This window comes from Hemicordylus capensis, chromosome 3 (genome assembly GCF_027244095.1).
Source record: "Hemicordylus capensis ecotype Gifberg chromosome 3, rHemCap1.1.pri, whole genome shotgun sequence".
NCBI classification, from domain to species: domain Eukaryota; kingdom Metazoa; phylum Chordata; class Lepidosauria; order Squamata; family Cordylidae; genus Hemicordylus; species Hemicordylus capensis.
This window is the reverse complement of record NC_069659.1, coordinates 296,605,681-296,621,661: the sequence shown is the minus strand read 5'-3', so window position 1 is coordinate 296,621,661 and position 15,981 is coordinate 296,605,681. Positions and strand designations below refer to the sequence as shown.

The following is a 15,981-nucleotide window of genomic DNA, read 5'->3' as shown; positions in this document are numbered from 1 at the left end:
ATAAATTTATTTCAGCTTCTAAACTTCCCACCCTTATACTACTGCACAGACAACTAGCTATTATGCAAAGATTTCACACTGGACTCATGTCAACAGCCCATTTCAGCTCACCCATCTCATTAAGACAAATATCCTAGCTGCCTCAGCCCACTCCATATCACTCCACATTAGCATCTTAAAGTTTGAAACCTAGAAGGCAGCCTTTTCAGAACACTGAATCCCAGGGGCTTGGTTAAATTTTTCTTTCACAAATGGACTCATGCGCCAAAGGTGCCAATTAGACTGAAAAGAGCCATGGTGTTGATGATAACAGTTAATTGTGAAGAAGGAACTGGACTGCAGCTGCTCATTGATATGCCAGGCTACCAGAGCCATGATAGCTGCTAATCCTTTCCAGTTATTGCCAAGCAAAGTTGGTCAAATATTGTGACATGGACCTCTGATGTAACGTGACATTTATAATTTAAAATATACATTTATTTCTGTTTATAATCCTTCTTCCTCTTCTGGAGGTTTAGGGCTGGTAGCATTTGTTTTATGTAGATGTGGATACCGGATTCCAGTGACCTCTAAATCTAAAGAAAGAGAGGGGGAAATGAGAACATCCCACCCCCAAAGCACCAGCAGCTAGATCTCTTTCATATGATTCTGCAGCTGCCCGCAGATCCATCCCTATGGATCCACCCAAGCTTCAACAGTGCCAGGGTTTAGCAGTCCTGTAGATTAGTACAAAGCATTGCTCATCCTACAACATATTTGTTGTAGTATGAGCCAACACCAACAAACACTTAGCTATATGTCAAAGGATAGTCTGAACAGTAGGTCTGCAAAGCAGTAACAGCAGTCTTAAGCAACTTGAAGAAAGTACAGAAGTGTTACCAACACAACCACATATACTGATGTGTCAGAAGGCATTATGGTGATTTTACCAAGACATCAGAGTGGGAATAATGAATTGCATTGAACATTTTTCTTTGAAATTTGTTTCTCAGGTGATTACTTAACTGGGCCACTTTCAAAACCACACATTACAGCGAGGTCTTGCTATATGTGGGTGTAGTTTGCTAGATGTTGCTGTGATAGAATGAATGGCAGTTGCATTGGAGCGCTACTTGGAGGTCAGAAAATTGTCTTTCAAAATTGTGAGGCTGGAAGAATTCCTAAGAGGATATCCCTGCTATTATCACCAGTTCAAGAAATGCAGAATTGTTGCACACAGATAGCTAGTAACCCCTTAAAGCTAGGAGGAATCAAAGCCACTCCATAGCAGCTTATGGCAGGGTGCATGCATGGTACTTTGTATATGTCTCTATTCTCATGCTAAAAGACCATTAATTCTTTTATGAAAGACACGGATCCAGCATCTACAATGGAGCTCAGTGTGAAAGATAGTGCCAGGATGGCCTGCAGATATTAGGCCCATCTGCACATTATATTCAACACTCTTACAATAAGTATACAGTGTACACAGGTACAGTCATTAACATGTTATGCTGAACGCAGGTTCAGAAGTACTCTTCTATCTGTACCATGCATTTGAAGGGCCTATATGCAGGTTCACTTTTAAAATGAATGCAGGTACAGTCATTCACACAATCGCATGCACAAGTGTACAGACATCTGTACACTCATATAACATAATGTCTGAATCAGTCTATTATTCTATTGTTGCAGTAGGACTAGTTTGTCAGTTGATGTGCTTGTGGGGGCAATTTCAACTTACCAGAGGTGAACAGATAATTGTTAAATTGCAGCCTGCATTAACTTGCATGGTTGTCTTGTGTCACTTCACATAGAAGAGAGCTGTGCCCCAAAATGTGGTAAAAATGCTTTTAAACTCTGCAAATAATTCTCAGTCAGTCTAATTTAATCCTATTTATTATCTTCTCTCTTTTTTTAGAACTCCGTTTTGTTTCCTGGTAAACTTTGCTTATATAAGATTGCTAAATGCAATATAATTATTGACTATGGTAATGTCTGTTTTTAAAACCGTTATTGATAAAATGCAGTGAAGCAAGGTTCAGGCACTTCCTCTCTCATGCATGTCCTTGGATGAAAAATAGATGTCTGAAAGTTTTATTTCATTCTCTCCTATGATATTGCAGCTTGCCCAGCAGGGATGTTCAAGGCAAGCCAGGGTGCAGGAGTCTGTACACAGTGCCCCTCCAACAGCCGATCCACATCAGAAGCTGCCCCCATCTGCACTTGCCGCAATGGTTACTATCGTGCTGACTTTGATCCATCGGAAGTTGCATGCACCAGTAAGTATTAGTATGAAAACTACTATAAATATGTTTATATATACTGCTTTTCAACAAAGGTCCTTAAAGTGGTTCAGATAGATAGATAGATAGATAGATGAAGCTTAAAGTGTGCCATTGAGTTGATGTTGACTCCTGGTGACCACAGACACTTGTGGGTGTCTTTGGTAGAATACAGGTTTACCATTGCCTCCTGCCACGCAGTATGAAATGATGCCTTTCAGCATCCTCCTATATCACTGCAGCCCAATATAGGTGTTCCCCATAGTCTGGGAAATATACCAGTGGGGATTCGAACCGGCAGAGATAGATAAAATAAGATGGTTCCCTGTTCCCAAAGGGCTCACAATCTAAAAAGAAACATAAAGTAGATACCAGTAACAGCCACTGGAGGGATGCTGTGCATTGGTTGGACAGGGCCAACAACGTTTTATTGCTGTACATCAGAACGTATCCTGAGAATCTGTTCTATGAGAGACAATTGATAAAAGATTTCTAATATCCTGAGTAATATATTCTGTATATAATGTTACTTCATTGGGTATATTCTTCCCCTTACTATATGGGCCTGATGGACAGCATTCAGTAATTGCCTGCTGTCATATGATATTGCATTGCTTATGACATCAGCCTTTATGGCATCATCCCTTTTTATGGACATGGAAATACCCAACATGATTAATCCTTAGTCTCTAGGTCAACTCATGAGATAGGTGCTCTTTGTAGCTGCACATGAAGACATGTCCCAGTACACTTCAATATATTCTGCCAAGAAAAAAAAAGATGACAAAACAAATGTACCGCAACAAAAATCAAAGCCTTTTCCTGTAAGTACAATTAGCCCCAAGGAAAGAATGTGGTAAAATAATTACAGATCATCCTACTCATAATTTAGTGTACTCTTGGATGACACTAATCTTTTATGTGAATGATCGCAAAAGAGTAGTTTGTATAACAAAATTGTATTTACTTCAAGTTCTCTGCCTGACCACCACTCATATTGATGGCAAGTGTCCCATATATGACTCCAAATGATCCCAGAATTGATTTCATCCCATTTGTGGTCGTGTTTTCATATGAATGCATAATTATATGGGGATATCACCACAATCCCTATATAAATTGTGTCAATTCGGTAAATTGGTAGGAAACAAAATCCTATTTAAGAGAACATGTTCTTCACCATCAGCCCCACTGCCTGTTAAGATCATCTGGAGAGTTTCATTTGTGGTTGCTGTCAACTCATCTGGCAGCTACTTGGGAACAGACCTTCTCCGTTGCTGCCCCTGGACTTTGGAATGCGCTCCCTGTTGAAATAAGAGTCCCCATCTCTGGCAACTTTTAAAAAGGCACTGAAGACGTATTTATTCACCCAGGCTTTTAATTAGATTTATAGTTTTTTAATTTTTTTAATACTGGGGTTTTAAATGTTTTTAATGTTTTAAATTATTTTAATTGTTAGTTGATTTGATGATTTAAATGATTTTAATTGTAAACCTCCCAGAGATGCAAGTTTGGGGCAGTAAGTAAGTAAATAAAAACATAAATATTCTATGTGCTTTTAAATTTATAAATTTAGGATCTTGAGAGTATACCTTTAATATAGGTATGTAATATAAGACAAGTTGATCCTGCTAAATATATAGGACAGACTTATAAGAGGTAGGAAATGCATTCTGTTCCAGATTATGTGGGTTGATTGGGGAGCAGCAGGTGGTATGTAGAACAGGGATGTGCACAGACCGGTTCGGAGGCCATTCTAAAGGCCTCCAGACCGGTCCGGACACGGGGTGGTTTTGGTTCGGGTGGGGGGTTCCAAAAGAGTACGGGGGGGGCTTTACTTACCCCCTCAAGAATGGCACCGTATTTCATTGAGTAAGTGGGTGGCATACCTCCCTGCCACCCGCTTCATTCCCCCTCCTCTCAGTGCGGTTAATCCTCCTCCTTTTGAATATTCAATCGGGTGGCAGGGTATCTCCCAGGGTATCTCCCGCCCGGCTCTTCAATTCCCCCGGCTCGGCTGGCAGCCGCCCCCCGCAGCCCCAAGTCCCCTGCCGCCCCTTCCCTTCCCATACTCAAGCGGTCGGCAGGAGAACTCCCCTGCCGACCCCGTCCCCTCCGCCGGCTGGGCTGCAGCAGATACCATGCACAGCATCCAGTGAGCAGAATCCAGTCTCCAGCAATGTGTAATGGTGGGTGGGGGGCTTGGGCAGTAATCCTTAGTATGAGGATTGGTTGTAACAAGTGTTGCTTCATGTGGGCTTGGCTCATCTTCTTTAATCTGGAATAATGTGCTCTGCATACACTTTATTACCTGCTTTCCATCTGAAGCATGCTTAGAGTCAGAATTGTATTCATGCCTCCCCTGAACAATGTGTGCCATGCCTCCCAGGTTGCTTGGCCACACCCCCTACTGATTCACAGGCATGCCCCTATTTTCATTGGTCAAGTGTTGGAGGGTATTTTGTAGTCTTTAGATTTTTCACCTTAGGACTCTAAAGGCAAACAAGATGGAGAAGTGAAAACTGTCCATTTGTTTTTTATTCCTTGTGCTTTTCATGATCATCCCAGATGTCAGTTTTATTAAATAACAATTTGCAAAACTGGGTGTTTGCTGCGGGGAGGTTACTGTAATAGCCTGTACCCACTCCAAGTGAAGAGGCTGACTTCCTAGCACAGTTTGCCGGAATAGGAAGCCCACATCAACATATTGCCTTGTGCAGTAAGGCTTCTGCAGGTAGTTAGACATGTATGGTTATGAGATGTCTAATGTGTGTCTGGAAAAAGAGATTAATTTCCATATTCTGCCTGATCACTTGTAGCGGGAAGTGTAGTAGTAAATAAATCTGTTTTTATTGCCTCTTGTTATATAGCTGATTTACAGTATGTCTCACCAGAGGAGTACTGTATAAAAAAGTCCATTTGTTGATTTTTATTTCTTCTCGTTAAGGCTTAATTTTAAAATGTTCTAATTTGAGGTGCCAGCTGTTCAATTTCCAAGTTGTTACATGTCATAGGAGTAAATAAATTTAGTAATATATATCTGTGGGTGCTTCTGTTCTCTGGTAACATAAAAACGTGTCTTTGCTTTTGCAGTGTCTTTCCTACTATGTTGAGCTTTTCAGTTATGTGTTAATGGAGTTCCCGTAGTTGGCACTCTGCGCACCATTTCCATTTTTGTACATTACACAGCAAGTTACTAAGAAGCAGGCCAGTAGCAGCATCTCAATAGAGATTATTTTATCTGTGTTTGATGTGACTTCAATGGATTTGAACATATTGCAGTGATCTTGTGAATAGGCCAACACATGCCTAGATAAAAGCCCCATTCTCTCCTTCATATCTGCATTCACTGAACTTGTAGAGGGTGGAATACGCTTATGCCTGCTGCCCCCACCCATAACAACCTCCAGTAGAAGGTCTGAACACAAAGAACTATATGCACGTTTGGAATACTTGTATGGAGGTGAGAAATAAGGCTACGAAGTGAAAAATCTTTGGGAAGAAAGTTGAACCTAGGGATATAAAACCAATCACAAAACCAGTTAGCACGTGCAAGATCACAAAAAGCCAATATATATTGACTTCAGTTGCATTGATTTACGTCTGGGTTTTCTGCTCATTCCTGTAGGGAAGTGATCTCAAGTCTATCCTGTTATTAGCAGGGACTAAGTGAATTATTCTAGTCAGAATCTTGTCTTTTCATGTTTTATTCTCTTGAATATATATATCTATATATATCGAGAGAGAGAGAGAGAGAGAGAGAGAGAGAGAGAGCTTTGCAGAAGGCCAGATCAAGGTTCCAAAATCTGAAGCCAGCAATTAATGTTTTAAAGGTTACAGGGTTCAGATGTGCCTGGAAACCACTTTTCCTGATCTGGAAGCTCTTTCTGCTCATCTTGGATTTGTGTGGTTTTTTTTCCCCCTTGGGGAGGGAGATCATGCTGGGCTATGGCTATTTCATGATGCAAGGGAAATGCACTATGTATGTGCCCAGAGGCATCTTAATTGCAGCTTCAGATGTTTCAGAGCTCAGCTCTGATGCTAGAAACAGATTCTGGGGCTGAGCCTTAGCTTGCATTCAAGGCCGTGATCCCACCTTGTTTAAATATCGTAAAATGCTTGTCAGGAGATTTCAGTGATATTGAAAGATGAGTGCCCTGCCCCTGGCCATGCTTCTCCATAGTTCTGACACAAGTTGGGCAACGTTATACCAGTAAATCAAGAGTTGACAAAGAATGGAAGATATGTATGTGTGTGTATAAGGGGTGCAATTTGTTGTGAAATCCCTCTGGTAAAATAAACTCCATGTTACTTTTGCTGTGGTTCCAGACATGACTGCAACAGCTCTGTACAAGATAGATAGTGTTAGGAATTCTACTATAAATCTCCTTCCCCCACCCCCCTTGGGCTTTAGAAGTCAGATATTGAAACTTGTTCTGGGCTGTATTGACATGTGTTTGTTCCCTGTTTGGTAGAAAGGCTGAAGGGAGGAGGATTTTTTAAAAGCAGAATGTTTAAGCTTTCTCTCCTCCCTTTTGGTTGCCAGACATGGACCCAACCCTGTACCTTTTTGAAGGTTATGTATATTTTCCCTTGTATTTTACAGTATTAGTAACTGTCAAGTCTGGGGGATGACCAAGTACCTTGGAGAGAAGACTGACTATTGGACAGGCTAAAGGCTGCTAGTCTGGTGGTGGTGCAGGGGAATATCCCTTCATAACATGTTGCCAGAACTAAGGGATGGTGGCAGCCCTGAAAACTTGATATCACCTAGCAGCAACAGACTGGTCCTGTATTGCCATTTACATCCCAGGCCAGAAGGGTTATGGGCAACTGGAACTGTAATATCCTCCTTTGGCCCACAATTACATTGATGCAGAGATCAGGGACACTCCTAGGTAATTTTGGTGCCTGGACCTGAAGGGCTTTGGAGCACACACACACACACACACACACACACACACACACACACACACCCAAGTAAAAATTAAAAGCGGGGTTTTTTTTAACGTTATACCTGCTGCAAATGCCACCTCACTCCACCTCTGCCCCACTGCACCTTCAAAAATTCAAGCCATGTCATGTGCACTGCCGAGGTCTGGGGTGTGTGTGTGTGTGTGTGTGTGTGTGTGTGTGTGTGTGTGTGCCAATCTGGCCTCCCCACCTCCGTGGACCTTGTGGTGGTGGCGTTGGCGGGTGGAGTGGGACTCAGGATTGGCTGCTGGGCTCGGCCTCTCAGCCCATCAGCCCTTGAGAACTGTGAGGAGCTTCTCGGAGGTTCCAGCATGCCGTTTCTCGTGAGAACTGCAAGGAAGCTCCTCACAGTTCTCCAGGGCTGCTGGGCCAAGAGGTTGAGCCCAGTGGCTGCTCCCAAGTCCTGCTCCACTGCTGGTGAAGTAGAGCACACAGCACGGCTGCAGCGGCACGGCCCCATCTCCACTGAGGCTCCTGCCCAGCCCCCATCCACTACTGCGCCCGCCATTTGCACAGATGAGTGCTGCCAGCACTACTTGGAGGCTCTCCCCATGGCCTTGTCCTAAGAGTGCCTCTGGCAGGGATCCAGAAGAAGTTTCTGACCCACAGAATCCAAAGGCTTTCAGACTGAGCTTGGCAGTCCCGACAGCAATAAAAGCAGTTATTCCATCTCTCTCTCTATGAAACAGATGGTTTGGCTTCTCTTTACTAACTAGGAAATTTCAACCAACTGACCAGCATCTGAAGAGCATTATTTTATACTTGGATTTTATACCCCAGGTTAAGTTAAGGAGGCCTTTGGAGCAATAATGTCTGTTGCACAAAGGTCTACCATTCACTCCTCAACTTAGCTGAGGCTGAGGAGGTTCTGGCCTGTGATTGATGGCATCACTTTTAGTAACATTGCCAGAGACTGAATCTCTGAAACCTGGAAACAGAGGCTCGTGGTATACAGGTGAACCTCATGATCCGTGGGGGATCTGTTCTCGGCTGAAGCCATAGATAGGAACATAGAAAGTTGCCATATACTGAATCAGACCCTTGGTCTATCTAGCTCAGTACTGTCTTCACAGATTGGCAGCAGCTTCTCCAAGGTTGCAGGCAGGAATCTCTCTCAGCCCTATCTTGGAGATGCTAGGGAGGGAACTTGGAACCTTCTTCTTCCCAGAATGGCTCCATCCCCTGAGGGGAATATCTTCCAGTACTCACACTTCTAGTCTCCCTTTCATATGCAACCAGGGCAGACTTTGCTTAGCTAAGGGGACAAGTCATGCTTGCTACCACAAGACCAGCTCTCATCTTCTTTGTATAGATACCTCTATATCTATACCTCTCCTTGGTATAGATAGCAAAACAGCAGATATTGAGGTAATGGGAAGTGTGGGCTAGGTTTCTGGAGGCTAAAAAAATTGGCTAAAAATGCTAAAAACTGAAGTAATAAGAGAAAGAATGTGCTGTGCTGCGCTCTGTGGATCTCCAGCTATCCAGCAATGCCTCCCCATAGCCAAAATTCCATGATTTTTCTACAAAAAAAATATCATAGGAATCTCTCCCCCCCCCCCCAAAAAAAATCCCAAAGAGCACAAAATAGCTCTGTGCTGCAAAATGTTGGGTGGCAATGACCTCAGAGGTCGTTTCCAGCTAGGAACTGCAGATACGTGGGTTTCAACCTTTTGAAAAGCTCTATATACCGAGGTTGGGTGTCAGTTGCCCGACTGTGCACACACAGAACTGCAGATGTCAGGACCACAAGTAATGAGGTCCACCTGTATACAGTCGAGTCTTCCAAGATGTAGGATGCCATGTTGCTAGTCCATCTAGCTCAGTATTGTCTACATTGACTAGCAGCTGCTCTCCAAAGTTTCAGGCAGGAGCCTTCCCCAGCCCTATCTGGAGATGTCAGGGACTGAACCTGGGACTTTCTGCAGGCAAAGCAGATGCTCTGCCACTGAGCTCTCCCCATCCCCAGATTTAGGGAAGCAAGAGACCTGGGAAGAAAGAAATTGAGGAATTATGATGATAAGATGGGTGGAAAGAACTGGGGATTGGGGAAATAAGGCTGGGGGGACAGTAGACTTGGTTATAGAGGGCTGAAGGGTAGGACATAAATACCTGAAATAAAAATAAATACCTGAAATAAAAATAACTAGCCGACCCTGCACAGAGCATCTGTGTGCTCTTTGGGGCCGGCCGTTACCTCTTCCCCCCCACCTTCTGCCCCAGTCTCCGCTTCCGGGCCCAGCCGCCTCTCCTCCACACCGCGACTTCTGCCCCCCCTTTCTTTCCCCCCTCCTGGGCCTTGCCTCCACGTCCGGGCCCGCCGCCACCTCTGGCCTCCGTGGCCAGGCCTGCTGCCATGGTGGCAACCAATCCTCCTCGGTGCACCTCAGCCAATCAGGCACGTCCACTGCCCAGCCAATCAGCTGGGCGCTGGGACACACATTCCAAGGCACACCCAGGAGAATTAATATAATAGATGTTTATAAAGCCCCCAATATATCATGTATGTGATATTGGTGAAATGGGATGCAATAGCATAAAACTATGTAATTTAGAGTAAACCAACTGGGGCAGGAGGGGACACTTTCCTACAAAACTCTGCGGGCTTCCACTTTGCATGTCTGTGTATATACATCTATATATACATATGAAACACACTTGCAGCAACAGTTTAAGTGCTGCATCACTTTAGTACATCACATTCAGAACATCACCTTTCCACTGTGTACACAGCAAAGCTTTTGCTGCTAGATGGCTCGTGACAAATACTTTAACTGTGCTGACGGGAAAAAAATTAAATGAAATGGAATTTTTGTTAAAGGATAGCATTTTTCTAGCAATTTTAACAAAATGCTTTCATCTGCAGTAACCATGGCAACAGATCAGAGAAGCTCTCTCAAAGTGCCTCTCTGAATGTAATTATGAAGAAAAGGGGAAAGAGAAGGGAAGTGGGGAGTTTGGAATGGGGACAGCAGCTGAAAAACCCTCAAGGGGTTGAGCAAAGGTAGGTTGTGACAGATTCAGCAGAACTGCCTTGGATTCATTTTCTTCCAAGTGAGGTGCTGAAATGCTTGCCTCTTAATTATATTCCCTGATCCCAGTAGACTGGCCAACATGTTCAAGGGATGTGCTTTCTCAAGGAACTAAGCAGGCCTGTCAGTCTGTCTTTACAGCGGGTGTTGCATGAGGAAATTACTGGAGGTGCCATCTTTGGAAAAGGAATGTGTGTGAAGCTCATGATGAGGTGAGCACATATTTTAAATGTACAGATATGTTCACCTAAAACACAAGGAGCTAATTGTGAAAAACGCAAAAGACTTGCGTTATGAGCAGCAGGTGTGGTGCAGATGTAATTTGCAATTTGGACATACCTTTCTCAGTCAATGAGACTGTTCTCACGCACAGCCAGGATCAGGCTAAGGCAGCCAAGCAAGGTCTTGGCTGCACATGAGAACCACCGAGAGCCACACAACACAGCATGGTGGCAAACTTGCTTAGGGAGCCCACTGCTTAGCTAAGGTTAAGGGCACGAGGGTGCCTTTAACTCGAGCTAAGTGCTCGTGTGTTGGTGCTGTGTGGCACCAACACAGGATCAGGCTCCCGGCCAGCCCCAAAATGCACTGTGCACTTGCGTGGTGCTTTATAGAAATTCCAGGGGCAGGGATGATGCGTCCCAGCCCCCAAAACTGGGGAAGCTGGCAACTGTCTGGGCACACAATCAGTATACCCAGCAAGCATGGAAGAATCAACTGTGTGGAAGGTAAGTGTTGGAGCCAGCGTGGTGCAGTGGTTAGAGTGCTGGACTAGGACTGGGAAGCCCCAAGTTCAAATCCCCATTCAGCCATGATACTTGCTGGGTGACTCTGGGCCAGTTGCTTCTCTCTCAGCCTAACCTACTTCACAGGGTTGTTGTGAAAGAGAAACTCAAGTATGTAATACTCCACTCTGGGCTCCTTGGAGGAAGAGCGGGATATAAATGTAAAATAATAATAATAATAACAATAAGTTTTACCAGCCTTCCCCCGCCGCCCGCCCAGTAGCCCTCATATAATTGTGAGAAAGGGCTCATAGCATAGCTCCCCATAAAACCCTATACTTCAGGACTTCTGTGGTTTCAAATTGTCGTCATTACAAACTGTGACCTCCACCTCTTTGTTCATATTGCCTCCTCACCCCTCCAAGATGCTGTGCCCTACACCATGTATTCCTTTGTCTCCCATTCTTCATTCACTTCCTCTCTCATACAGATGCCATTTTCAAATGTTGTTCGCAGCATTCTCATCAGGATTTGACAGGCTCCACTTTCATTGCAAATTTCCTTTTAAAAAATAGCATTTTTAATGGTCTAATCATACATTCCTGAAAAGCAAAATCTTCTCTTCTCAGAGCCCCTTTGGTTCTCAAGCCTGCTGGTGTGTCACATGACATGGAGGCAAGGTGAGATATTGGATCTCATGAATGCATGAGGTTAAGCGGAAGTTCAACATGAAGAGGTCCAAGGCACAGAAATCTAGACTTCTCCCTTCCTCCATTGCTTCTCATCCCACTAAGGAAGGGTGACTTCCTAATTCCAACTTAATCTCTCTCCTTTCCAGTGTCTAACTTGTTCACCTAAAACACAAGGAGCTAATTGTGAAAAACGCAAAAGACTTGCGTTATGAGCAGCAGGTGTGGTGCATCATGTCTCTTATGTTGTGAGACATGATGAGGGCCATGACTTAATAAAGGACACCCAATAAATTTTTGACTGAACTGCAGCTTAAACCAGACACAACACTGTTCTTTTTGTCACTGGGTTATAGCAACTGTGTATTAAGTAATACACAGTCCACAGTCCCTCCTTGCAACTTCTCATTCACTAGCTGAATGATTTCCTACTATGCCTCCCAAATATCCCCTGCTGCAACTTCCACCCATCACCACTCCTTTTCTTTCTTTAGAGCCTACAGAGAATTATTGCCACTTCCTATTAGTAGGATGCCAGCATGTTTGTAAACACTGGGCATCTTTCCACTTGGTTTCTTTGCCTCAGCTCTTCATTGGTCAAATTTTGAATCATTTTTATTGTTATCTACATCTCATCCCATTGTGCCTATTCCTGTTTCAAAGTAGGGCTTTAGTCCTACTGTGTGGATCTCACAGATGGAACTAGCTTATTAGCTTTGGTTTTTCCTGCCCAAAGATTTCCATGGAAAAATGCATCAGTCACATTTATTTGCTCAGTAATGCAAAGCCCCTTTCCTTGTTTTGGATGTGGTGCAATGAATCCTAGTATTCATAGTTGTGCAATTGTATAAATGATAGTTGTTTCCATGCATGCATTTTTGCCCACCAGATCATTGCATAATTGAATGGATAGTCTTAAACCTTAAAAATCACAGAATCAATCTTACATATCACCTTGGCAGGAAAAGAGATATCACAAGATTTCGATCTGATTTACCACAACTGTATTAAAATATGTTGAGCATGTCAATGGCTTGGAACATATAGGTTAAAATAGCACATATCACAGGAATGATGCGTTTGTAATAATAAGTAATGCTCACTGAAGTAAATACAATGAAAACCTCTTGGTCCAGGATGCTGGATTTGTTGAAAGCATGGAGGATTTCAGTATGGCCACCAAGGTTCTTAGAACAGGATTTGGAATCTCCAGAATTGCAATGTCTGATCTCACTTTTGTTCTGGAGAATTTTGATGCCAAACCTATTCAAGTCTGAATTCAGTCCTCTGGTTTAGAAAACAGTAGGACTGAGCAGACTGACTAATTTTTGTGCCTGTTTAATAGAGTTTGGCCCACTATGCTATTTGCTTTGCCTGCAGCATGACCACAGTTGACTCATTCTATTTGTCATTATTTTCAGCCCTGATATTTTTTTTCTCTGTGGCACAACTGCCTGCTCAGCATTCCCTTATTATATATGTGTGCATTTGATTACTCTTTCCAGCATCATCCACACTGTATTTGATCTCCATCAGTTGATTCTAGCCCCATTTACTCAGCATAAAATCAGGTGCTACACTTAATTCTTACCCTACAAAATGCTTGAAATCACTCCCAGAATGGTGCTGCCTACCGATCTGATATATGTACTTGAAAATCTGGTGTCCACGTTGCTAATAAATAATAACTGCATGAAGAAGAGATATAGAGAAGACCCTTGTAGGACCCCACTAAATACCCATCCTTTCAGCCTGACACATCGAACCGTTAATAACTGCTCTCTGCTTCTGACATTTGCTGCTAGTTCTGTGTCTGTTTTTACAACATGTGGGCTTTTATGAACCCTAATGATGATAATTTTTCATGGAACTTTAAAAAAAATGTACTTTGTCACCTCTGTGTTATTTGTTCAAGATGACATGATTCCGGCAGATCAGATTTGGTTTTCAATGGAGTGTGGTTGTGTAGGAAATTTCCAACAGCATAAGCTTGCAACTTGAATTCTTATCACAACCTACAGCACAGTGGTGTTAAAACAGATAGGCTGAGGATTGGTTGATGTAGTGACAGTGACTCTAGAATAACTGGTTTGGGGGAACAAAGGGGTGGCAAAGAACATGATTAGGGGAGCAAAGGTTTTCCTATACATTAAATACTTATGGGGTAAGGTAACTAACATAGTTAATTTATTTACCTTATTAACAAAGCATGCTCCTTAACATTTTCAAACTTATTCAGAAAATGGGCCAGATTCCTCTCAGAAAATACTAAGTAGGAATGTGCATGCACTGACGCTGCACGAGGGATGCTGGGGGAAGCATCCCATCGTTGTGGGGGGTGGTTTAAAGGAGATAGTGGCACGGGCTGCGACTTTCATGGGGATGCTTTTCTGAGAACAGCGCTGCGATGGAGCAGCATGGGGCAGCGGAGGCTTCCAGGAGGGGCAGGTAGGACCTGCCCATCTCCTCGCAAGGGAACCCCTTGTCCCACACCGAAATATTTCGGCTACAGGGAGCTGGATCATTTCAGCACCTCCTCAAAGATGCACCAAAATGATTTGCGCACATCCCTAATACTAAGGTCATGCACATGACCATCATGTCTGGTGGGGCAGAGGGCTGTCAAGGAGGCAGGCTCCTGCCTGCCTCTCCACACACGATCCCCATCCCTGTCCAGGCTCTCCTGCTCGCTGCAGCACATGAGTGGCGCTGCAGCGAGCAGCAGAGCAGAGAGTTGGAGGAGGAAGTCCTCTGGCTTCTCTCAATGAACCCTCAGCCGGGCATGCTGGCCGCCTGGCTCTGTGTGTGCACGGGCTGTTTGCAGCACACACACACACATGACCCTGAGCCTGGGCTTAAGGGCACACTTGTGCCCTTAAACCCAGGTTATTTTTATTTTTATTTTTTTAATATACCACCCTTCCAGAAATGGCTCAGAAATGGTCCAGAATGCGGCAGTCAGGTTGGTCTCTCCTAGATGAACCAGAGACCAACCTGGATGCCGCATTCTGGACAAACGGTAGTTTCTGGATTATGTACAAAGGCAACCCAACATAGAGTGCACGGCAGCAATCCAGCCCAGAGGTTACCAGCATATGTACCACCATTTTGAGCATATGTACCACACCTCGTTCATCTCAAGAAACGGACACAGCTGGCGTTATCAGCCGCAGCTGATAAAAAGCACCTCTGGCCACCACCTTAACCTGCGACACCAGGGAGAGGTTCGAATCCAGAAGAACTCCTAGACTGTGTACCTGTTCTTTTGGGGGGCCCTGCTCTGGGTGCCGACAATGAGGGAGGCCCAGCTGTCGTGCACTCGGGACAGGGCCTTCTCTGTTGCTGCTCCTAGACTCTGGAATGCTCTCCCGGTGGCCATTCGTTCCTCGGACTCCATCACAGCTTTTAGAAAGCTTTTAAAGACTTGGCTTTTTACCCAGGCTTTTTTACATAATCGTTTTTTACTGCTGTTCTTGTGTGTTTTTTATTGTGACATCGACCCATTCAGTCTTGGTTGATTCTAAACAACTTACTTGAAATAAACCAAAAACTGGAACCCATTGCGATCCTTGGGTTCAGATATTGGTTTATTTCAGTGAATCTGGTTAGTATAAACCAAGATTGATTGGTTCAGATGTTATGGCCAATCTTATTTGCTTTTAATTGCAATCGGATGTAAAATTCTTTTGAGACAGAGGTAGGCAATGGAGGAACACACACACTGGAGGTGTGCAGAAATTGCATGGAACCAAGACTTAACCATGGTTCCATGTGACATCTGAACACCCAGAATTCCTATCCATGGTGGTGCTGCCTCCTCATCAACAATCTGCTCCTCAGCTTCCAGGTCATATTTTCCCCAACATTAATTCCACAGCTCCAACTTTTCCCTCCTTCTGCTCTTCGCCGGTTCTTTCTTCCATTTCCTGCCGATAGCACCATTGTCAAATCCGGCTGCCATTACTCCCTCACATTTTGGGACATCTTGGTGCTGTATCCCTTCTTCCCTAGCCTCAGTATTTGTGATGTTGCAGATTTAGGCCCAGGCAGTATAACTTCCTTGAAGTGATGATACTGGAAGATGTATTTTCTTAAGTAAAACTGCTTTATTAACAAATTCTAAACCATTTATATTCCTCTGCTGTTACTTAACTCAGCTGCTATGACTTAACTCAGCCAGACTATCTATGATTGCTATGACTTAACTCAGCCAGAAGATCTCAAAATACTGCTTTACTTTGTCTCTTCCTTTCCTTTGTACCACACTTAAAAAAACCTCTCTCACTGTAACTGTTCA

At 43.8% G+C, this 15,981-nt stretch overlaps 1 protein-coding gene across 7 annotated transcripts in view; it reads left to right on the top strand.

The window, feature by feature from the left end:
• EPHB1 (EPH receptor B1) overlaps nt 1-15,981 on the top strand; it is a 482,626-nt gene that overhangs the window by 346,117 nt on the left and 120,528 nt on the right. For all 7 annotated transcript variants that reach the window (XM_053307812.1, XM_053307810.1, XM_053307811.1 and 4 more), the window contains exon 4: nt 2,106-2,261. In XM_053307812.1, the coding sequence (XP_053163787.1) occupies nt 2,106-2,261 (156 nt within the window). The remainder of the gene's footprint in view (nt 1-2,105; nt 2,262-15,981) is intronic.